General features: G+C 46.2%; 1 protein-coding gene across 3 annotated transcripts in view; it reads right to left on the minus strand.

The window, feature by feature from the left end:
• ATF6 (activating transcription factor 6) overlaps positions 1–24,893 on the minus strand; it is a 153,503-nt gene that overhangs the window by 68,259 nt on the left and 60,351 nt on the right. For all 3 annotated transcript variants that reach the window (XM_075002222.1, XM_075002223.1, XM_075002221.1), the window contains exons 11-13: positions 24,347–24,460; positions 23,216–23,318; positions 12,883–12,947 (exon numbers count right to left, since the gene is read on the minus strand). In XM_075002222.1, the coding sequence (XP_074858323.1) occupies positions 12,883–12,947; positions 23,216–23,318; positions 24,347–24,460 (282 nt within the window). The remainder of the gene's footprint in view (positions 1–12,882; positions 12,948–23,215; positions 23,319–24,346; positions 24,461–24,893) is intronic.

Raw genomic sequence — 24,893 nt, forward strand, 5'->3', positions numbered from 1 at the left:
TGTGGTCATACCATAGCAAACTGGGACAAAAGCAGTACCACACTCTAACCAAATACCAGCATCTTGGATTTTCAGATAATGGCACTCTGTTTATTGACCCAGTTCAAAGTGTTACAGAAGCAATAGGTTAGTTTTATTTTATATTTCTGAAGCGAACTTACTTCTGCAGTTCAGGGCAAAAACATGACAAAATGCCTTCCTGCTGGGGTGCTTGTAGCACTAACTCCTGAGGCTAGCTCAGTATTTTTGGAAAAGTAGTACTGCAACTCCGAAGCCCAGGAGGATCCCATTCTGTCCCATAAGGGCTGGCTAAAGATTAGGTGGTAAGAAACTGATGTGGGCATGACATATGACATTCAAAGTTCATGGGGATCATTTCCCATGTAAGATAGGATATGTTGTTTTTTTTAAACGAGACTACAGAAATGTTCTTCATAGGGGCAGAAGGCTGGACTGCCACAGGAACTAGGAGCAAGACGTGGTGCCCTTTTAAACTATAAAGAGGGTGGTCCCCCTTTTACCTGGAATGAAAACGTAACCAAATACCACCAAATAGCAATAAGCGTCAGGACAGCAGAATCATGACTCTAGTACTGAGACATTATCAGTCTTACCTTATTAAAGGCACGTCCAACTTATTATACATTAAAACACTCAAAGAGAGAAAATGTATCCTCAAAATAAACAGGTTCAACAGTTATCCATAAAACATGCTACATCTAGATCAGAAATAGAAAAAACACTCTTCAGACTCTAGGCCAACCTCTCTGATCCAAGATGCATTGGGGATCATAAGACCATTCCAAGTGTCTACTGGCAGAGGTTTTCCATGAAACCACACTAGTAGAGATGTCACATTCCAAATAGCCTAGGGGGTCAGCCTCTGGCCTTTCAGTATATGAGAGTTCAAAATGAGAAAAGGAAAGCACTTTGCCAAAAGAAGTCTACAGATAGGAGGCAAAAAGTTACCCACTGCTACAGTAATGGACAGGGGTCAGCAACCTTCAGCTCCAGAACCACATGCAGCTCTTGAACGAGTCATTTGTGGCTCCGCATACTGTTGCCACTGATTCCTCTGTGGCTTTCTAAAAGCCCTCTTGACAAGAGTCCCGCAGGCAAGGCCTGGCCATAGAGCTGCCCAGGTGGGCTCCCCGTTCCACTGGCAGGTTGCCGACCCTGGAACACAACAGAAGTCCAGGGGTATGTGCACTCAAGCTGCATGTGACTCTTTGAGCAATCAAATGCCGTGGGAACACTGTGTGCTGCTCTGTGAAAACATCCTTTCCCAGCACTTTGAGAGAGAAGCACGCAGCAACAGAGATGGTGCAACTGCTCTGCCAAGTCGATGGTATTAGATTACAGCAGGAGGGGGAGGAGGAGGAGGACAGGCTGGAGGTGCTTGGTTCCGCAGGAAATACTGGTGTAGAGGGTTGATGAGAACATTGGTCTTTCCTGCTTAAAAGCCTATCCCCAGGCTCAGCGTCTTTCTTTTCCTCATTTCCTCAGGGGCTACAAAAAGTATGGTTTGATGTTACATATTAAGGACTGTCTCGTTTTCCCATGCATTGCAGCTCTTGAAGTATTGATTTTGTAACCAAATTTGAAAAAAATGGCAGCTCTTTTTGCTATTTTGGTTGTAGATCCCTGTAATGGACTACCGTATTACTGAAACACACTATTACATTTATATCCAAATGCCAAGAACCTTGGAATTTTTGGAACCTGCACATTACTTTTACTGATCAGACCTTACATTTGGGGGAAAGCAGCATTTCTTTTTACTATCTAACATGCTCAGTTCTTGCAGGCCATCAGCACTGTACAAGGTGGCTTTATTTATAACAAAGCTATGTCATGAAGGGAAGATCAGTCACATAAATTGGTATATGTGCTGACTGTATAAGTACACCCTTTACCAGTACATGGTAGAAGAAGGGGGAAACCTATAAAGACCTCTATTATCTCATATCTGTACCCCTCTGAATATACTTACAGATGCTCATCAGGTCACCTCTTAGCCTTCACTGGAGCAAGCTGAAAAACTTTTTTCAGTGTCTCAATATAATGCAGGTTTTCCAGACCTGGAATTATCATTATGGCTCTTCTGCGAACCCTTTACAATTTGACAACTTCCTTTTTAAAGTGAGAATGGAGTATGTCACTACTCCTCTCATCCACATTCTAGACAGAGATAAAAATTGCCTCCTTCCACTGTCTGACATTTACTCTGTGATCAAGTTAGTTTTTAAGCCACAGTATGTCAGGGTGAGCTCATATTCACATTGTTCCCACCGTGACTATACAGTCCTTTTCAGCATCACTGCTTTCAATATGAGTGAGGAGGACAGACTCCCATGAGTCAGGAGGAAAGTCATCCATGACAGCATGAATGGAGAAACCTACAAAGAAAGTTCCTGATCTGGATAGGCAGGAAACCCATATGGCCATCCACATCCAAGGCATCCATCATTCCATGCCAGGAACTGGCAGGATCTTCACATATCTGTAGAGAGACTTCAGCTATGTTACAGTTCCCATAGGCTGTCCTTCTGGAGCAAACCAAATACAATGAAACTGAGCAAGGAGAAATGTCTCATCTTCTCTCTTATTGCCCCAGCTGCAAAGAATGCTTTATTTCATTGAGTATGGGTCATTGGATCCAGGTTTTAAAGGCTTGGGAGAGAAGGAAAACTTGCTCTTTGGGATCTTGCAATTTCTGAGCACAATCACTTTATAGAACTGCTGTGACTCTTACATTTATCCCCACCTTCACATCTCCTGGAAGTGTCAGGACCACGGTAAAAGGTAGCTGGCAAGGCCTCCACAAAAAAAGGCCTGCATTTCTTGGTCAGTTTGCTACCAGATACAAAGCAAGAACTTCCTCCTAGCAACTGACCACCACTCTGGCTCAGCATCGAAGAGCATCCATGGAAGCTCTCATGTATAAGAAGCTGCCAAGGTGATCTTGTGAAAGACAGATGTGACTCATTATTACACTGTTTCCCAAATGGCATTCTGTGAAGTGAAAATTTCATTGCAGCTCCAGAGCTGCATGTGGTTCTTAAGGAGTCATTTGCGGCTCCAGATTCTGTCACTGCTTACTCCTCTGTGGCTCCCTGCCCTGCTGCCACTGAAACAGTATAACTAAATTTAATTGGTTTAACGGCTGCTGGAGGGATCCGGCCATTAAACCAATTAAATTTAGTTCCACTATTTCAGCAGTGGTAGGGCAGGGAGCTGTAGAGAGCCCCTCGCTTGCCCCACTATCTGAGCAGCTCACCCCTGCCAGTGGAACACCTCCACACCAGCCTTCCTTCCACTGGGCACACTTGATGTCCAGCTTAGGCGCCCCAGCCAGAGCCATCGACAGGTTAGTTCCGGGGGCAGGTTTGGAGTTGAGAGGAGTTAAGCCTGGAGATGTGTGCGCGTGTGTTGCGGGGAGGGGGGGTACAGGGCTGAGAGGAGTTAAGCCTGGGGATGTGTGTGTGTGTGTGTGTGTTGGGGGTGGAGGGGCAGATTTGGGGGCTGAGGCGGGTAAAGCTTGGAGATGGGGGGTAGGGTTTGTAGGGGCTGAGGAGGGGGTTGACCCTGTGAATGGGGTTCTGCAAAGTTCTTTCTAGTTTAAAAGGGTTCCATTGCCAAATAAACTTAGGAAACACTGCATCATTAGATTCAGTCTAATAATTGGTCTATGCCAAATGGCCTTGAGCACACCTTGAAGGATGATAGCTGAAGCTTCATACATTTTTGTGAGGGATACTTTAATGTGTCTATTGGTTTGGCGTTCAGGAAAATAGGCCTGTGTCTACTGTGTAAGGAATTTGTAAAGTCTTGTCTATCTTAGGGGAACTGATAGAACTTGGTAGCCTGTTTTTCACATCATCAGTTTAGAGTTGGTTCTCCTCATTCAGATGGATCCTGCTTCAAAAATAGGAATGCAAGGAAAAAGAGAAGTTACTCACTTGTAGTAACGATGGTTCTTCGAGATGTGTCCCCGTGGGTGCTCCACAGTAGGTGTCGGGCTTGCCCGGCGCCGCAGATTGGAATTCTTCTAGCAGTTTCCACTGGATCGCGCATGCGCTGATGTGCGCTACTCCCTTGCGTGCCCTCGGTCATGTGAGCAATCCGGTCCCCGCCAGTTCCTTGACCAACCACCTCGGATGCTCCTGAAAAAACACTGGACAGAGATCCGAAGCGGGGAGGATGGGCGGGTAGTGGAGCACCCACGGGGACACATCTCGAAGAACCATTGTTACTACAAGTGAGTAACTTCTCTTTCTTCTTCGAGTGGTCCCCATGGGTGCTCCACAGTAGGTGACTACCCAGCAGTAACCCCAAGTAAGGAGGTGGGTACTCAATTCATGTGCAGCTTGCCCCCGAGAGGACTGCTGTTGACAGACGGGTATCCTCATCGAACACCCGATGCAGGGCGTAATGCTTGGTGAAGGTGTCGTAGGATGACCAAGTTGCCGCTCTGCAAATGTCTTTCAACGCGATAGCCTTGAAGAAGGCCGTTGATGCCACCACCGCTCTGGTGGAGTGAGCCCTTGGCGGGGCTAGCAAAGGGGTCTTTCGAAGCTCGTAGCACAGTTTTATACAGGACACAATGTGCTTTGAAATTCTCTGGGAAGAGAGGCCTTCCCCTTTCGACCTGGGAGCGAGAGACACCAGAAGCCTGTCCGTTTTCCAGAAGGACTTAGTTCTGTCTATGTAAAAGGCCAACGCCCTCCTCACATCTAGAAGATGCAGGCGCGCCTCCTTGCTGGAGCTGTGAGGTTTCGGGTAAAACGAGGGTAATACTATTGGTTCGTTAATGTGGAACTCCGAGGAAACTTTCGGAACGAAGGCTGAGTGTAACCGTAAGATCACTGCCTCCTTTGAGAATACTGTGCAGGGCGGCGTTGCCATCACTGCTGCAAGCTCGCTCACCCTGCGGGCTTACGTAATCGCAAGAAGGAAGGTCATTTTCATGGTAAGTAGTCGGAGGGGTACTGTGGCTAACGGTTCGAAGGGTGGTCCCGATAGCGTGTGGAGTACCAAGTCCAAACTCCACGACAGTGGTAGTAGTTTTCGAGGAGGGTACAGGTTTACCAGCCCCTTCAAGAACCTTGTGACGATAGGATGGGCAAATACAGTGGGCCCTTCCTCTTAGTGCCGAAAAGCTGATATAGCTGCAAGGTGGACCTTTAGCGAGGATAGAGAGAGCCCTTCTCGTTTGAGGTCCAGCAGGTATTCTAGAATTACAGTTATAGGAATGTCAAGAGGAGCTAACTGTTTGGCAGAGCACCAGGCGGCAAAGCGTGCCCATTTCTGCTCGTAAGTCCTCCTGGTGGAGGTCCTTTGGCTACACTCTAAGACTTGTCTTACTCCCTCCGCACACGTGCTCTCTAATGCGCTGAGCCGTGGATTAACCATGCTTGTAGGCGTAGTCCCTGAGGGTGGCGGGTGCACTATGGACCCCTGAGCCTGTGTGAGTAAGTCCGGCGCTACCGGTAGGGGGAGCGGTGGACGATCTGACATGTGCAGAAGCAAGGGAAACCATTGTTGTCGGTCCCAAGTTGGAACTATGAGTATCATGCGAGCTCTCTCCCTTCTGGCTTTCTGCAGAACCTTGTAGATAAGTGTTATGGGGGGAAACGCGTAGAGTAGAGGGCCCTTCCATGAGATCATGAAGGCGTTCCTCAAGGACCTCCGCCCTATTCCTGCTCTGGAGCAGTACTGAGGGCACTTCTTGTTGCGCTGGGTGGCAAACAAATTGACCTGGGGAAACCCCCGGGTACGAAATATGCTTCGTAGCAGGTCGGAGCGGATCTGCCATTCGTGCGTGAGTGCAAAGCGTCTGCTCAGTTGATCTGCCTTCACGTTGTGGGCGGCCGGCAAGTAAGAGGCTTTCAATGTTATGTTGTTGGCAATGCACCAATTCCACAATTGGACTGCTTCTGAGCATGGCGCACGGGACCGTTCCCCTCCTTGTCGATTGATGTAGAACATGGTGGAGGTATTGTTGGTATTGATCCCGACTACTTTGCCGTGCAGGTATTTCTGAAAATGTCTGCACGCATTGAACACTGCTCTGAGCTCCAGTATATTTATGTGCAGTGTCTGTTCCGCAGGGTACCATAGCCCTTGCGTCACCTTGCTGCCAATGTGCACTCTCCATCCTATGTGGGAGGCGTCGGTTGTAAGAAAAATGGAAATTTGTGGTTGGTGGAAGGGCACTCCCACTAGCAGGTTCTTGGGATCTGCCCAACACGCTAGTGACTTCCTTACCTCCGTTGTGGGCGATACTACCCTGTGGACAGTATGGGATGCCAGTTTGTAAACACTCGTCAGCCAATGCTGCAGGCTTTGCACGTGTAACCTGGCATTCTGTACCACAAACGTGGCAGCCGCCATGTGCCCCAACAGTTGCAGGCACGTTAGGACCGGCACTGCGGGGCTGTACATCATGACTTGCACCAAGGATTTGACGGTGCAGAAGCGGGCATCGGGCAGGTATACTCTTGATGTGATAGAGTTTATGCGCGCCCCTATGAACTCTATAACTTGCGTGGGTTCGGTTTTTGATTTTGCAAGGTTGATAACTAGGCCCAGTGAAGTAAACGTGTTTGCGGTGATGCATATCATGTGTAGGACCTCTGCCTTTGAGGCCCCCTTCAGTAGGCAGTCGTCCAGATATGGAAAGATAAACACGCCCTGCCTGTGCAGGTAAGCTGATACCACTGCCAGGGTTTTGGTAAAGACTCTGGGTGCCGAGGATAAGCCAAACGGAAGAACCCTGTATTGGAAGTGTTCCCCGCCAACCGTGAAATGGAGGAAGCGTCTGTGTGCTGGGTGGATTGTTATATGAAAATAAGCGTCTTGTAAGTCGAGAGCTGCAAACCAGTCTCCATCGTCCAGTGCCGTAAGTATGGAGGCAACTGTAATCATCCGGAAGCGCTGCTTGGGCAAGTATCGGTTGAGGCCCCGTAGGTCCAAAAACGGCCTCCAGCCTCCTGTTTTCTTCTCTGTTAGGAAGTAGCGTGAGTAAAAAACCTTTCCCTTGGAATTGTTCCGGCACTCCTTCCACCGCCCCTATGAACATGAGGTGATTCACCTCCTGCTTCAGCCTCGCCTCGTGAGAAGGGTCCCTGAGAGGAGGCCGGGCGGGAGGTTTTGTCAGTGGTAGTGACTGGAAGGGGATCGTGTAACCCGTGGCTATAATTTCCAGCACCCATTTGTATGTTGTGATCTTTTGCCATTGGGAATGGAACGGTTTGAGGCGATGATGGAACATGAGGTGAGAGTGGCACTGAGTGATGGTATTGATAGTGCAGTCCTCGACATACCCATCAAACTTGCTGCCTCTGGGTTTGCCCCGAGGTTGTACGACTTTGTTGAGAATGTCGCCTGGGGGCCCTGTAGTGCTGTTGCTGTTGATGGCGCCCTTGGTCATAGCCTCGCTGATATTGTGCGTGCTGTGGTTGGTAAGCGTAGCGCCTTTGCTGAAGATAGAATTTCTTTTTCTTCTATGGAGGAGTGTAGATACCCAAGGTCTTAAGTGTGGCCCTCGAATCTTTGCTAGAGTGGAGCACTGAGTCAGCTGATTCTGCAAACAGCTTTTGCTTGTCAAAGGGAAGATCCATGATCTTCGCCTGTAGATCTCTGGGGATACCAGACGTCTGGAGCCAAGATTCCCTACGCATTATCACTGCTGCAGCTGTTGCGCATGCCGCTGTGTCCGCCACGTCCAGGGCAATCTGAACTCCCATTCACGAGGCCGCGCAGCCCTCCTGGACGATCGCCTTTAACACTGGCTTCTTGTCCTCTGGAAGGGAATCCATGAGAGAGGTGAGTCTAGAGTAATTGTCAAAGTTATGGTTTGATAAACGTGCTGTGTAGTTTGCCATTCTCAATAATAGGGTACAGGAGGAGTAGACCTTCCTGCCGAACAGCTCTAATTTCTTAGCATCTTTATCCGACCCCCCTCATTTATACTGAGACGTCTTCAACCTCTGCTGGGACGATTCGACCACCAAAGAGTTGGGTTGTGGGTGGCTAAACAGGAATTCCATGCCCTTGGCTGGGACGAAGTATTTCTTATCTGCCCTTTTGTTCATAGACGGAATAGAGGCCGGAGTCTGCCGTATGTTAGTGGCTGACTCCATAATGGCTTCGTCCAGTGGGATAGCGATTTTAGATGAAGCCAGGGTTCTAAAATTTTTCAGGAGTTTATGACGCTTCTCCTGTACCTCTGCTATTTGAATGTCCTGTGTGTATGCTACTCTTTTGAACAGCTCTTGGAATTGTTTAAGGTCATCTGGAGGGGAGACATCCCCAGAGACAATTGCCTCATCTGGGGAGGATGAGGAGGAACCGCTGGGATAAACCTCCCCCAAGTCCTCTGGCTCCCGAGTTCGCTGGTATGCTTGCTCCCTCGTGGGCTGTAAAGGAAAGTCTCGGGACTCTGGACCTAATTCCCCCTGGGACAGCTGCATTCCTCTCCCAGAGCGAGAGTGTACATGGGAGTATTGGCGAGGAGTGGGAGGGGATCTGCCCCTGGATCTAGACCTCCGATGTCGGTGTTCAGTATGATGAGGACGACCATAACAACATGGACAAGGGCCTGGTGATGCAGACCTGGACCACGATCGGAGAGTGTACCCATGATGTCTGGGAGAGCGGGATCTCCGTGATGACACTGATAATGGTGAAGCTGGTTTGTGATAGTACTCATAGGGATCCATGCCCAAAAAGGGTGAAGGTGGCTTGAGCCACGGCGAAGGTGGTTGGAGGAACGGAGAGGGAGGTCCGAAATAGGCCAGCAGAGTTGCCGTCCGGTGACGTGGCGTGTGTATCTCGGGGCGGGGGGGGGGCGTGATAAGGGCATCACAGCCCTGTCTGGAGATGGACTGAGGTGCTGGGTTTTGGCTCTAGCTTTCCCCCACGCCTGCAGGGTGGGCGCCGCCCCCTCCCGTGCCGGGGATCTTGGACCCGCTGTCTGCGCCACGCTTGGCACCGTGGGTAGCTTCCTCCGGCGCCGATGGGCCCCGTGCTGGGTGCCCCCTGCGCTGTTGGCGCCGCTGGTTCCGGCGCTTGACGCGTTGGCGCCCGCGGCACCCTCCGTGCTGACTGCTGCATAGTTGGAGGCCTGGCCCCGGCCACGTGTGTGACCACGCTGCCGCTTTCATCAGCCCACGGCTGAGGGCTCTGCGTTCCGCTCGTCCTGCTCGCTGGAACCGCCGGCAAGGATCGAGCCGGCAAGAGTTTCTTCTTCTTTTGCACAGAGGGGGTCAAAGATGCTCCCTTCCTTTTATGTGACCCACAGGGCCTTTCTGTGTGGGGCTTCTCCGGCGGCTCAGGCTGGAGGGCCTTATCAAACAAGATCATTTTGAGCCTCATTTCTCTGTCCTTCCTGGCCCTGGCTGTAAGCTTAGTGCAGTGCGAACACTTCTGGGTAACATGGGACTCCCACAGGCAACGAATACACTCACTGTGCCCATCAGAAGCCGGCATAGCCTCGCAGCATGACTCACACTTCTTAAACCCCGAGGAAGCCATCGCAGTGAGTCTTTACTGTCAATCGGGTACTTAGCCGCTAATCAGTGCATTACACAACCCAAAATAACATTCACGGCCTTCAAGGTAGTGGACGGCTTAAACAGCCTTCTTTGTCCGCTCCTCTTAACTCTACTATTTTGTACGCTTTTTTTTTTTTTTGCTTCTTCTTTTCTTTTTTTTATAATAGGAAAAAACAACAAGCTAACAAGGAAAAACAACTATCTTAACTGTCTCAGGCTTTAGAGCCGGAGCAGATTCCGTCTGCAGCCGTTGGCGGTTGAGAAGGAACTGGCAGGGACTGGATCGCGCACATGACCGAGGGTGCGCAAGGGAGTAGCGCGCATCAGCGCATGTGCGATCCAGTGGAAACTGCTAGAAGAATTCCCATCTGCGGCACCGGGCGAGCCCGACACCTACTGTGGAGCACCCATGGGGACCACTCGAAGAAGACGACAACAGTCTCCTTAGACTCATTTTCAAGTCCATCCTCCATTCTGACCTTCCTTGTTCATCTTTGCTAGGTTTGGACTTTAGTGTAGCAGAGACTCTTTAAAACGTCATCTTCAAGATCTCAGGAGGCACTGGTCTACTGGGTCTCATTCCTCCATCTCTTCCTTGGGTGTTCTGGCATGGTTCCACAGCCTGATACTTACAGGCAAGAAAAGATTGGGTGCAATCTAAGACCACTCTCTGAGGCAGGCTCCATAAACAGGACAAAGCAGCTGAGGGAAAGAGGGGATCAGAAGCCACCGTGGCTGCTATGGGGTTATACAACAACTCAGACTAAAGACTGCTAGCCAAGTAGATCGGCTCTATTGCCTCACCCATTTTCTTAGTCCCAAAGTTATAGCCAGATGGGCAAAGTTGTAACAGACAATAAACTGTTCAAAAAAAGCTATTACTGCTTAAGTTTGCATCAATACCTGAGGCTTATAAGAAAGTATTTCAGCATGTGCAAAGGACCTGGGTGGGATGTATATGGAAGCTACCCTGCTGATGAAAGTATATCTTCATAAATGGGATAAAGATGCAGATGGCACAGTTTGCCAGGGGATGTTGTGAAAGCCAAAAGCAAAACAGTTCAAAAAAGAGGTAAATAAATTCATGAAAGACAGGTCCGACAACAGCTATTAGCCAAGGTGGTCAGGGATGAAGTCTCATTGTCTGGGTCCTTAGCTTCTGACTTTAAGAAGCTGGGAGTAAACAACAAGAGGATGGATCACTTGATGATTTCCTGTTTTGTTCATTCCCTATAGAGCATCTGGCATTGGCTGCTGTCAGCAGACAGGATGCTGAACAAGACTGACCTGTGGCTGGTCTGACCCAGTGTGGCCATTCCTATGTTACAGCTGCTACAAATAAGGAATGCCTCCATGGCCAAACTAGTCTGGAATGCTGTATTCAAAAACAAGACATAAGGGCCACACGATGGTACCGGGAAAAAAAGTTAGCAAGTTGGTTGGTGATGATTAGTCTTTGGTGATGTAGAGAGTGCTTTAAACTTGTAATTAGGTCTATTGTAAATATAGCTAGTTTTGGGGTCAATATAGGGAACATACCTTGGCTATGGAAGAAATCTTCCAGCAAAATTTCTGTCAGACCACATCCATGTAAAAAAGTATACAGAAAGAGAAATCTATTCCGTCAACAGACGGCAGCCAGACTGCCCGGCCCTCTCTCGACAGAATGGCTGACCAGAAGCTCAGCAAACAGGGTTGCCTGGTGAACTGGAAACCCTGTTTGTTGGCGGAGGGTCCCTTGGAGCATCTACACAGCCTTTGTATTGACAGAAACTGTTGACAGAGGCTTTATTCCTCATTGCGGAGAGACAGAATGCTGTCGGTGGAAGTGCTGAGTTTTGTAGACAGACTGTCAACAAAATGCATTGTGTGTAGATGCTCTGCAGGTTTTGTCAACAAAACTCTCTGTGTAGACATAGCCCTTCTGTTTAAAATGAACTGACACTCTCTGAATGAGTAATGCAGTAACTTTTTTTTTTGCACTATACTGTTTGCTTTTAGCAAGAAAAGTGTCTAGAGTTTCCTTATATGGCCTCATGAATATATTTCACAACAAACCACAAATGTAGTCAATAAGTCTAATATGAGTTCTAGAGACTTGTTGCTTACTCAGACTCAAGGCCCTACAATAAGGGCCTTATGAACTGCGAAAATGCTCCTTCCCCAACCAAAAGGAAAGGGAGAAAGCCTGCCTGCTTCCTATAACAAGAAAATCGGAAATTCTGCTGGCTGGGTACGGGGACCTTCTTAAAAGGAACATATTTCCTTTTTGTATGCAGCGTTGTGATAGCTGTGTTGGTCCCAGAATATTACACTGACAAGATGGGAGAGGTAGTACCTTTTGGTCCAATTAAACATGCTTTCTTTTTATTAGTTTGGTTTTGGTCTCTTTCTTGGATCCTGTAAAGGAGGGCATGTTGAAAACTTCCCTTTTTCCACAGGAGAGTGGGCAGGCTAGATCAGCAGGAGATGACAAACCAAATAATAGGGGACAGAGCTATGTACCTATTTTAAGTTTTCTTAGCCCTAACGTAAAAACCTTTTCTTTCATGTTGCAAATCCATAGAACACTCTCAAAGAGGAAAAAAATCCTTCCACCTTGAGCACCTGGATACTCTCAGAGGCCAACACAGTGAGTTGTTTTCAAAATAATTTATACAATTTGCACTATGTATAATGCAAATTGTGTAAATTATTTTGAAATTCCTTATTCCGAACTTGGTGCCATTCAAACAGCACTGAAGTTCAAAATAGGCAGCTATTCCAAAAGTTCCATTATCTGCTGTACAACAAGGGGTACCAGCAACAGAATACCATGCTTGAAATGGCTGCACTGTAGTTAATGTGGAGCTGCTATTTCGGGATACATTTGTATCTTGAAATAGCACTCCCGTGTAGACATAGCCAAAGAGTCCTCCAAACATCTTCCTAGCTTGGAGACTAGACTGATGGACGAACTTCCCACTGAGACCAGTTCTATGCTTTTTTCTGAAGGTTCTCTCTTCTTAGGCAGGGACTCAGTGGAGCAAGAGAAGGACTCAGAGTCATTGATAGAAACTCCTCAGAAAGAGAAGAAAATAGTGCCATAATACAAGGGAGTCTCCACTTTATATGCCAGAGACAGTGAACAGAAAGATTCAAATACATTAGTTTAAGAGGGGTCAGTAGTTTTGTCACTAGATGTAGAGGAAGTCTGAGGCAAATTATGACAGTGAGACTGAATATTCAGAGGAGGATGAGAGGACAGGTAAGCGTAAGGTAATAATCAAAAAGAATACTTAAACACCACTAGTCCAGAAGGACAGAATTTGTTCTGCCTTACCTGATGCTGGGGTTTCTGTTTGGCATGGCCATCAGCTGAGAAACTGCATTCTCCTCTGTAGAGCTCTGAAAAGGGAAAAGTAAATCACAATGAAACAGGGAACTCTGTACTGCACATGAAATCAGGCTGCCCACAAAACAGAGTACCTCGCAATGTACATCTGCAACAGGTGATCATAGATTCAAATCCAGCAGCAGGGTTTATGCCCAAGTCTGATAATAAGGCTATACACTACTTAGTGGGAGGTGGAAGAAAATGACAAAATGGACGCTCAGCTTTAGGAGGTACCATTCTAGGAGGGAAACCTGGGATTTTTGTTTTCCGTGAAGAAATGTCACTCATGGGACTGCAGAGACCTTGGCAGCTATGGATTTTATTAAGTGTAAATGTAAATGCATACATCTAGAATGCACACTGTAAACCATACTTAAGACAGGGGATTCTATCCAGGGAAGAAGTGAATCTGAAATAGATAGGGGGTGGAGGGTAGTGAGGCAGATTTTCAGTTGAGCATGGAGATATACATATTACATCTCATAGAACTGGAAGGGACCTTGAGAGGTCATCAAGTCCAGTCCCTTGCACTCACAGCAGGACCTATCACCATCCCTATCAAAAACAACAAGAAGTCCTGTGGCACTGTATAGACTAACAGATATTTTGGGACATAAGCTTTCATGGACAAAGACCGTTTTGTCAGATGCATGAGTTTGGGTTCCAGAGGAGGGTCTAAATTTATAGGCTCATGAAAAGAAGGGATTTCCAGACAAGAGAAGGACCAGAGTTGACAAGATCAGTTCAGTCAGGGAGGATGTGGCCCATTATCAGTAGCTAATGTGAGGTGTGATCATCAAGGGAGAAGAAACCGCTTTTGTAATTGGCCAGCCACTCCCAGTCTTTGTTCAATCTTTGGTAATTGGTGTCATATTTTCTTTAAGAAACCTAACCTACCCCAGACCCTTGAAGGCCCTCTAAAGGATTGAGCTCACACCCTTTGGTTTACAAGGCAAACAAGCTAACCACTGAGCTACCCCTCCCAAACATAATGAGAAAGTAAAGAAACTCAACCTATTTAGCCTAAAAAATGAGAACGTTGGCAAATGAACACACCTACAATGGGACAGAAATGAGCAAGCACTCAAAGAACACAAGTCACACCTACAGGTTGCCAGCCAAAGGGGGCCTGGCACCTAGTGACATCTTAAAGACCAAGGCTGTTTCTACACAGGCCACTTTCTTTGAAAGTGGCATGCTAATACACGGCCTGAAATATGCTAATGAGGCACAGACGCAAATTCCCTGTACCTCATTAGCATAAGGTGGCGTGATTTGGAGTTTGGAAGACTGTTCTTCCGGACTCCAAAATGACATTTAAAAGCGCCCCCCCACCCCACCCGGTGGTATTCCTGAAGGAAGTCCTTCTTCCGGAGGCCCCTTCTTCCCAAAAAAGAATGCTTTTAAATAGCGTTTTGGAGTCTGGAAGAACAGTCTTCCAGACTCCAAATCACGCCACCTTATGCTAATGAGGTGCAGGGAATTTGCATCTGTGCCTCATTAGCATATTTCAGGCCGTGTATTAGCATGCAAAGAAAGTGGCCTGTGTAGAAACAGCCTAACAGATTTATTTGGGCATCAGCTTTCATGGGTAAAAACCACTTCATTAGACATAAGTAATTTTCACCTATGAAAGCTTATGCCCAAGTAAATCTGCTAAGCTTTACAATATCACAGAACTCCTTGTTGTAATTACAGGTAGGGACTAACGCAGCTATTCCTTTGAGACTTATTTAGCTTAAGAAACAGAAGGTTACAGAGTGTCTTGGCTCACAGTCTTTACGTACCTATATGGGGAACAAATATTTAAGAATGGGCTACTCATGCTAGCAGAGAAAAGTATAATATAGGTGGACACTGAAGCTAGACTGAAAATAAGTCTTACATTTTAGCAGCAAGTGTAATTAACCACAGGTGTAATCAGCCACTGGAATCAGGGGTCATGGTTGAGTTGCCATCGCTGACAACTTTTAAATCAAGATTGGATGATTTTCTAAAAGCTCTGCTGAAGGAATTATTGTGGGGCAGTTCTCTGGCCATGTCTTACAGGATTACAATGGCCCTTTCTGGCCTTAGAATCTATATATATAGTAATTGAATTTAAGCTAAGCTGCTTTAACCACTGCTAAGGTCCACAATTAAACTACATAAACTCTAAGGAAAAGGCCCATTTCTGGTAGACTCAAGTTGAAAATCACCTCAGCTACAGTTCAGATGCATTCCCTAAGGCTTCTGCCTCTTGAAAAACCTCCACCTCCCCATATTTACTACAGACATTCTGCCCATATCCAAGGTGATGGGCACAACTGGACAATGTGGAGCACAAGTTTTTTGGAGTCACAGAAGCCAGAGAAAGAAAAACCCTGTTAGATCAGATCCACTCTGTCTCCCTTCCAGTATCAGATTGTTACCATCACCACATTTCTAGTGCTTGCTGAAGGTTCAAAGGCATGGGGCTGTACCACTTCCAAGGGGAGACCACCAAGAGGAAACTGAGGATTAATAGTTAATAAATATCTCCCATAGTGTCTGTACCATTACCCAGGATACTTCAATTCAATCCTTTTAAATGTTGCATTAAGAGCTCTTTATTAAGTAAGATGTTTGGAAAGTTCAGATACTCTTTGTCATCTGACAATGCAGATGAAGTTAAAAATCTGAACCATAAACCCAGATCTCATTAATTCTGAGCCTGCCCTACTCCCAGCAAGTTATCCATTTGGCAGTGTTTTAAAGCATGAATCCCTGAACAAAAAGACTCATAACATGAAACCTAAAAGGTTTGCTGTGGCGTATACTTAGCTACGCAAATCAGTTATATATCTTTGCAAAGTCAACGGTGCTAGGTATCCTATAGCATTTATGAAACGGGAACTTTCAATTTCTCTTGGACTTTGTTAAGTAGAAGATGAGAAAATTCCAATTAGTAGCTTTCAACAGATTCTAGTCAATTAAAACCAGTTCTCTGTACTTGTTTCTCTTGCCCCTTCAACCTACTTTATGTACATTGAAAACATTCCCATTAAGTTCTAGAATGTAGCACCTCAGTATTGCCCTTTAATGAGATATGATAAAGCTCTGATCTCATCTCAGTGGGTGCTGTGCTTTCTGGAGACAAAACTGGAAAGGACCTCGAGAGGTCATCAAGTCCAGTCCTCTGTCCCCTTGGCAGGACCAAGCACCCTGCCTGATATTTTTTTAAAATCTATTTGTTCCAGACCCCTAACTGGTCTCTCAAGGAGTAAGCTCATAACCCTGGTTTACAAGGCCAATGCTCAAACCACTGAGCTATCTCTCCCCACCCAGCTTGCCTCAGAGGCTTACTATGACCCTTGATGTACCCCTTCCCTCAGTAGAAGCAAGGGTCAAAGGCTACTGAGCCACTTTCATTATGGGCCAGCAAGGGGTTGGTGGGAGAATTCCCACAGTCTGTTGCTCCTTCAAGCTTAGTAGTAGCAGTTCAGCCTCCTGTCTCAGCAGGCATCTGTCTTCCCTTTCCAAGTGTCTCTACAGTTAATCAGCAGAAGGGAAACCTAGGCCCACCTTCTCCAAGCTCCAGTCCAGGGACCCTAATGATAACAGCTGTTGACAGTGTTTCCCGTCAACCCCAGAACTGCTTCAATTCCCTGGGATACTCTCCTATGGCCCTCTGCTCTCTCATCACTTCTTTCATCTGTAGGTTGTTGGTGTTTGTACTTTTAAGTCCTTTGGTAGCACTTCTGCCTTTCTACCTCCTCTGGGATCTCTTGACTCAAGAGGGGAAGTTCTTAAATAGCACTAGCAGGTCCTTTATTGATGTCAAGTGTCTCAATCGGCCTAACAGTCTCAACTGAAGTACTCTATAGACTAACAAAATGATGCATGAGGTGATGAGCTTCCGTGGGACAGACACATGGCGTGGAATGTCCAGATCTGAAGAAGTGGGTCTGTCCCACGGAAGCTCATCACCTAACACATCATTTTGTTAGTCTTTGAAGTGCTACATGACTGCTGTTTTGTTTTGTTAAAATACAGACTAACAGGGCTACTTCTCTGTTACCAATTAATGTGTGTTAATTGAAATTTAGCGGCTGCAAACTCTTATTGGACAAGGACAATATTTTAGATATTTCTTAATTATACAATATTTGCTATTTATTAGCCTCATTATTTGTAGCAGTCCAAATTTTTCCTATTGCATAAAAACCCTACATTCAGCGTGCAAAGTCTAACACGGAGGTAAGAAATGCCTGATTTAAGGTTCCTGGTGTGTGTGCACATGCACGCACACACACATACAGAGGTGTTGCCCTGGTCAGTTTCCCAGCTCTGCAAGTGGAGGGGACCCAGGCTACCTTCTGGTTTCCACTCCCCACCACTCTGGGCACCAGGAAACCTGTCAGGGCGGTAGCTGCGTTAACCCGAGACATGCGCAACTTGGTTGTGTGCATCTCGAGGGTTTACTGTATGGCATAATCGTGTGTAAATGTGTGAGCAGAGGCCCTTGTGGCTGTTCTACACAAGTCCTCAGTGAATATGCCTTGCAGGTAGGCTGTAGATACAGCCATCACACATGTGGAATGTGCCTGAATACCTAGTGGGGGTTCCCTATGAGCATTAAAATAGGCAAGTCTCATGCAGCTGGAAATCCATTTTGAGAGTCTCTGTTTGGAGATGGGCATGCCATGGGAGCTATCGGCAGTGGAAATGAATAACCCTGTTGTTCTCCGGAAGGACTGAGTTTTTTTGCAAGTAAAAGACCAATGCTTGGCAGACATCAAGGGTGTGCACGATTCTGTCCCTATTGCACATGTATGGTTTGGGGAAGAACACAGGTAAGTACACCAGTTCATTACAATGGAATGAGGTAAGAACTTTGAGGAGGAATTTGAGGTGGTTTCATAGGACCAGCTTGTCCTTAAAGATTGTGTACGGTGGTTTGGACACGAGTGCGCTGATTTCTCCTACCTTCCCTGCCAATTGCTACACGGAAGACTACTTTCATGGAGAGAGATAATAAAGAGCAGGTGGCCAAGTGTTCAAATGGTTTCCCCATTAGAGCCCTGAGACCCAGGTTAAGGTCCCATGCTGGTGTCCATTTTTTGATTGGTGGATACATGTTGCAGACACCCACTGGCAACCATTTTATGGAGGAATGGGTAAACATTGTGTAGTTTTGCACTGGCGAGTGGAAAGTGGATATGGCAGCCAGGTGGACCCTAACATTGCTTATCGATAAGTTTGCTTGTTGGAGGTGTAGTAAGCAGCTAGGTATATATGGCATCCCTGCTTGTGTAGGGTCACATGCTTGTGCATGACAGCAGGCTATAAAATGCTGCCATTTTTGTGAATACGTCTTTCTCTTTGCAGGCCTCCTGCTGTTTTTGAGGATCGAGTGGACCTGGGGAGGACAACCAACCCTACTTCCGTTCACTAAACAGGAACCATAAGTGGAGGCAAATGTGTTCCATGGCTGGGTGATGTATGGACCCGTTCTGCTGGGTCAAGAGCATTGGCACGGGAGAAAGATAGTGCAGAGGATGGCTGCACAGGGGCATCAGTTCAGAGAACCAGGTTTGTCTAGGCCATCTGGATACTGTAAATATGACCCAAGTGTCATTCCATTTTATCTTGGCCATGACCGTCCGGATGAGGTGTATCAGTGGGAATGCATACACTAAAGGAGCATTCCATGTGATATTGAACGCATCCCCCCAGTGAACTGTGGTCTAATCCCTGCCTGGAGCAAACCTGGGGGCAGAGTGAGTTGGGAGCTGTGGCAAACAGGTCAATGGCCAGGAAACCCCATAGTTGGAGGGGGCCTGTGAAATGGGACTCCTACATAAATATACATTGTGAGGTTGCGCGCACCATTTTGACTGGAACACTCAATGTTTTTTTCAGTGGGTGTATATGTGATCTGAACATCACTCTGAGCCAGGCATGCACAGGTCTCATGAAGAGGCGTGTATGTGGCACAACTGATATTGCTGCTGCCATGTGGCCTAGCAGGCATAGGTATTGCCTGGCTGTGACGGTAGGAGAGAGTTGCAGTTTGTATACAAGGTCCTGTAATATTTGCAGCCTATGCAGAAGATCAGCAAAAGCAACGAGGGGTCCTGTGGCACCTTATAGGCTAACAGAAATGTATGAGCATAAGCTTTCGTGGGCAAAGACCCACTTCGTCAGATGTGGAAGCTGTGAGGCTACAGTGGTCTCACAGTTCCAGAGCGCCCCTATGAATTCCAGTCTGGGTGTTGGCAAGAAGGTGCACTTTTGGAGGTTTATGCATAGACTGAGATTAGATAACAGACATATGGTGAATGTTGTTGCTTCTTCGTTCTGAGCCGAGGCTTGGACCCTTATAAAGCAGTTGTCTAGATAAGGGAAGATGGTCACTCCCTTTGTTCTCAGATGCACGGTGACCACTGTCAACACCTTTCAGAAGGCTGCTGGTGCTATGCGTAGGCCAAAGAGGAGCGCTCATAATGTTCGGTTTCTATGACAAGTTTGAGGCATCTCCTGTGTGATGGGTGGACGGTTATATGAAAGTATGCATCATGGAAATCAAGAGTGGACAGCCAGTCCCCCTTTCCAGAGTGAGGATAATCATGGCTAGCATTACCATCCTGAACATTTGACAAAGTACATGCTTTAAGTTCAGGTTCCTGAGGTCTAATATGGGTCTCCAACCCGTTTTCTGTGTAAGCAAATATCGGGAGTAGAATCCCCTTCCTCTGTGCTCAGTAGCTACCTCTTCTATGGACCACAGCCGCAGAAGGCATTGTACTTCTGTGCTACTTCAAGTCTTGTGAGAAGGGTCCCTGAAGAGGAACGAGGATGGGGTTGGGGTTTGGAGAGGAATGAAGTCACATAACCAGTTTGTACCATTTCTCAGACCCAGCAATCGGTCATGATGGCTCATCAAGCAGGGTAGAATGCTGCTAGCCTTGAGCTGAAGATGGTGCCCAGGTCTGTGTGGGGCCTGACTCTTGACCAAAACTTTAAAAATAATTGGCAGGCCGGAGCCTGATGTGTCAGAGACTGGCTTGATGCCGATCTCTTCCTTGGCTGTTTTTGGCATCAGCTATTGTAATACTGTCTATTGTTAAATGGTGGTTTATATTTGCAATTATATAGTTGTTGTGCTTTACAGTGGCTGTTTGAATGACCAGGGTATGCAAGTTGACCCTTGACTGTGAAGCACTGCTACGTCTCATTGGTGCTTTCTGAAAAGAGACTGGACATCTCATATTCAGCAATGGCTTGGACCTTGGGGAATCTGGAGTTGCAGCCAGGACGACTGCCAGTGCTAAGGACCTGGCTGCAGTGTCTGCTGTGTTTAGGATGGACTGTAACACCGATCTTGCAATTAAGGAGCCCTTGGGTGTGAAGTCTTTGTATAGGTCTATTTTATTGATTGGCATGGCCTCAATAGAGGTGTTAAGCTTGTCAAATATGTGATGCGGGTAGTTGGCAATGCAAAACTGGAGGCTGGCTGAAGAGTATGATTTCTTCCCCATTGTATCCAGCCTTTTCCATTCTGTGTTGCTGGGGTTGACTATGGTATTATACTGTCTGCCCCCAGTTCACAGCATCCTCTATTAAAGAATTTGAGGGTGGATGAGAGAAGAGGAAGGCTGAGCCTTCTGACACTACATAGTATTTGCATTCAAGTCTGTTTGATGTTGGTGTGACAGACGCTGGAGTGTTCTAGATGATTTTAGCGGGATCCAGCAACACTTAATTGACAGGTAGGACCAGTCTATTCTGTGTGGAGTTGTGTAGAATATTTGTTACTTTGTGTTTACTATTCCTTGAGGTAGAGAGAGGAATCTCAAGTTTATCTAAGATTCTTCTGAATAGATCCTGGAGGGATCTAGAGTTGTTGGTCAAGGTGGAAGGCTGAATTATTGAGTCTGTGGAGGACGGTGAAGAGACGTGATGGATAAAGAGTGGCTGAACGATCTTCCTCTCTAAGCTGAGAGTCACAGTCCTCTGTGTCAGAGAAGTCTGACGTAACAGATGACTGCATACTGGGATATGGGTTATGGCTAGGTACCGGAAGTGCTGGTGGGAGAGGCTGGTGTGCGAATACCACCCATGGGCCCCATTAGGCCCAACTGGGAGCCGAAGGTAGAGCCCATTGTTTCTGCCACTGCTGTGCATGTAAAGGTTTAGAGTGCTTCTTTGCTCTTTTCTGGAGTGGTCTGTCATCTTGAGAATCTGAGGACTTTGTCAGGTCTGTAGCTGGAGTGTGTGTCAGACAGCCTTGGATTATGCAAAGACTCAGCAGAGCTGTGCCAGGCACTGAATTGACAAATAAGTCCTCTGAGAAAGCGTATGGTATGAATGGCAGCAGAGGCATCGGTAGCGGGACCCCTTGCACCGTCCGTACCGGGGAACAGGAGTCAGTGCAGATAGTATGTTTTTTTTGGCATGTTGGCCCTGTGCTGGTTTCTCAGCACTGTCACCTGCCAGTACTGGAGCACTAAGCAGAGAAGCCAGTGTGTGCTTTTCAGTCACCAGCCTCTTCTGTGCTGCTGTAACGGTTGCCTTGTCAAACAGCCTAACCCAGTAGTCGGCAACCTGTGGCTCTTTAAGGAGCCTGTGTTACGCAAGAACTCTGATTAGATAATCAATCACAGTAGTCTCTTGTGGCCTTGGAAACCACAAATCTATGAAATGTCTAGCTCTGAAGAAAAGTGTGGTCTAAGGTTACACACAGCATAGTTTTCCTTCCTTCTCTTCCTGGTGGTCACTTGGAAATGAGTAGGATGTCTTCATGTCACACTCCTACTTGTGAGTCCATTGATGGCTGATCAGCCCAACTCTGGAGCCGCAGATCTTTACACAGAACAGGCAAGTGTTAGTAGCTGTTGGAATGGTACGGGGCATTTTCTGACATTTCTTTCTTCTTCCTTTTCTTCACAGCATAATATACAGGCATACTGTATACAGATTTTGCACTGTGAGCCTTTGGATGAGACTTGGATTAGTTGCATTAGAGACAGGAATCTACTCTCACCTCCCCCAGAAGTGATGCTTCACTACTTCTGTACAACATTTGTAAACTAGCAATAATGATGTTCACCTTGCTGCTAAGGCATGGTAGCTCAATAATGACTATTCAGTGCATAGGATTCACACTTACCATTAGTGGATGTTTTCCACTAACTCCTACACCAAAAGTAAAGAAGGAGCATATTGCTGCTTCTGGACCTTTATCCTCACTGAAGGTGTAGTTCTGTGCCTGGGCCTAGCACGTAGGAGACGAAGAACTATGGAAGTGCCCTCTGTGCACATCAAGGCCAACAGAGCGGGAAATATGTTCACTGCAAATGGTATCTTCAGAAATTTTTGCAGCAAGCCTCTAAAAAGCTTTATTGAATCTGTGCATATGACACTTTATAAAAGTCAATGCTGGCTGGATTTTCATGAAGTCAGCCAAAAGCACCACCCTGACTCTAGCACTGTCTCCTTGCCAAATTTCAAGCTCCTACTCCAAAGTACACAGATGCTAAAACTTTTCAGTTAAATGGCTTGACGTATTTTCTGAACACAGGGAAAAGTTGCATAAGCTCATCCTTTCAAATGGCTGAACCAACTTTTATTTATTTATTTATTTTTTTAATTTGGCTTGAAGCCAAGCGCAAGCATGGAAAAATTCATCTTGAATACTTAAAATCTAGCCAGCTAAAAGCTATCTGAAAACCGTGATTTAAGCTGGCAAAAGTCAAGCACTTTTAACTACAGGTGTTGCTGCCAGCTCAGCCTAATACACCAAAACACAGAGAAATAAAAAGATTTATTGCAGAAGAGGTAACTTACGCGTATTAGGTTAACCAAAACAAGATTTACAGTCTCAACACTCTCCTTTGTGTCACTGCATTGAAAGATTGTTTATAATGACAAGACTCAAGCAAGGCAGAGTCAAGGAGGTATCTACATCTTTTCTTCACAGCTCTTGTAATACCATTCAATGCACATCTGCTAGATCCACTGCAAACAGAGGCTTATAACCATGTCAAACTGTGGGAGTTCTGTGATGTGGATGAACATCTGTCAAGAACTTATGGTGAGGCCATTTTTGATTGAACTGAAACAACCTCAGATACGAACCACGGATTCCACAAATCAGCGTGTTAACCCCTTGTTCTACGAGCCTGCAGATTTCTTTCCACATTCAATCCATTTTACTTCACACAAAAGCCTGGGAGAATGAGCAGTGTTTCAGGAAAGTCAATCATGTTGCCAGCAGTTAACTTATATTGTTATTGATTCAACAGTACAAACCTACCTGGACAACTTGTGTTTTCTGCTGCTGGTTATTAGACATCCTCCTGGACCTTGTCCTTTCTACTTCATGCCTATGAACCCACCCTCGAAGTTCATGATTTAACCTGTAAATGCAACATTAAATTGGGCATGTCTTTAAAAAAAGGAGTCAAAAGGTCTTGGGTTTCGAGCAGCATTTTACCAATTCACTTTAAAATTCTTGTGATTTAATGATTGGGTTTTTTTTCACCTTAACATTTTATATTGTGTTCCTTTTAAACACTGGGACATGATTACTAGTCACAATTTCTAAGAGAATTCATAGCTAAATATCTGCTACATATTAATATTGGACTAGACTTTTCCAGCTAGAGAGGATCCTATATTTAATTAAACAAATCCTGAAAACAAAAGGGGATTGAGAATTTAAATCCCAAGGCTACCCACAAGAACAAAACGTGGATGAAATGCTCAATTAAACTTAACAGAGTAAAGCAGGGAAAAAAGAAAAACCATTCAGTGATTAATTCATGCCTTCAGAAGCCACAGAATTCTAGTTCTTCCAGCAAGACAAAGAAAGTACAGTAAAATCTTGATTTAATGTACTAATGGGGCAAGGGGTCTCTGTTAAACCTGAAAATGCGTTACAGCCAATGGTTTACTGCCCACACACCCCTTCAGGCTTCCCCAGCCCCAGCCCCCCACCCTCCAAAAAAAAAAGGCACCATGGACTCAGACCACTACCACTGGAGTTGGAACTGCTGGCACTTGAGGAGCTGCCTGAGCCAGCCTGCAGCCCATTCCTCTCATCAAAGGTGGGGCGCATCCTCAAATGCTGTCAGCCCGCATACATGCCCCACACCTGGTGGGAGAAGCACGTGGTGGCTGTGATGATGGTGGCTCCAGGGGCTTGGGTAAATACCTTACTTTTGTGGGAGGAGGCGGGGGGGCAGGATTTAGGATTTTAAGGCCTCAGTTAAGCAGGCTTTGGGAACATCCAGAGGCAGAGGGCGTGACAGATGTCTGTTGTTCCCAAAGTCTGCCAAATCGGGGTCCATAAAAATCAAGGGTTTCCTGGTCTCTTCCTCTATGCAGAATTCACACAACAATTACAAATTAGAAGACAGGCACTGGGAAATCAATGATTGCCGACCTGAGAGATTCAGTCCGGTTGATCAGAGGCTGACAGGGTGGTGGAGAAATATACAACAATGGATCTTCTGTTACTACCATTAAGGCTTTGTTATCAGAAACAGAACGTTCATACCTGGAAATAGAGACATCAAAAATACCTTAAAATTTCTTGCCAAGTTCCTGCAGCCCTGCCCAGTGAACATGAATCACCATGGGGCAATAAGAGCCAATGAACAGATTACTGTTGCTACAACAGATTCTTCTTATAGAAGGTAACAATTTGTGCCCAGTAACTCAGTATTTTACTCCCTATGTCCTCATGATTTTTGTAGGCACAACACATGGAAACATATCAGCAGTATCTTGGGCTGCAGGCCAGAAACAAAATTTTCTCCTTAAGCCAAAAAATCTGTAGTGTTCACATAAATAAGCCAAATGTTAGCAGTTTAATCATAAATCTAAGACAGTTATCTCCACAGGGCTGGAATTGTTTGTGTTCTGTGCCCAGTACAGTGGGGTCCTGACTCTATGACCAGGGTTCCTAGGTGTTACTGTGATACAAATAC

The sequence above is a fragment of the Carettochelys insculpta genome, chromosome 9, assembly GCF_033958435.1.
Source record: "Carettochelys insculpta isolate YL-2023 chromosome 9, ASM3395843v1, whole genome shotgun sequence".
In the NCBI taxonomy this organism is placed as follows: domain Eukaryota; kingdom Metazoa; phylum Chordata; order Testudines; family Carettochelyidae; genus Carettochelys; species Carettochelys insculpta.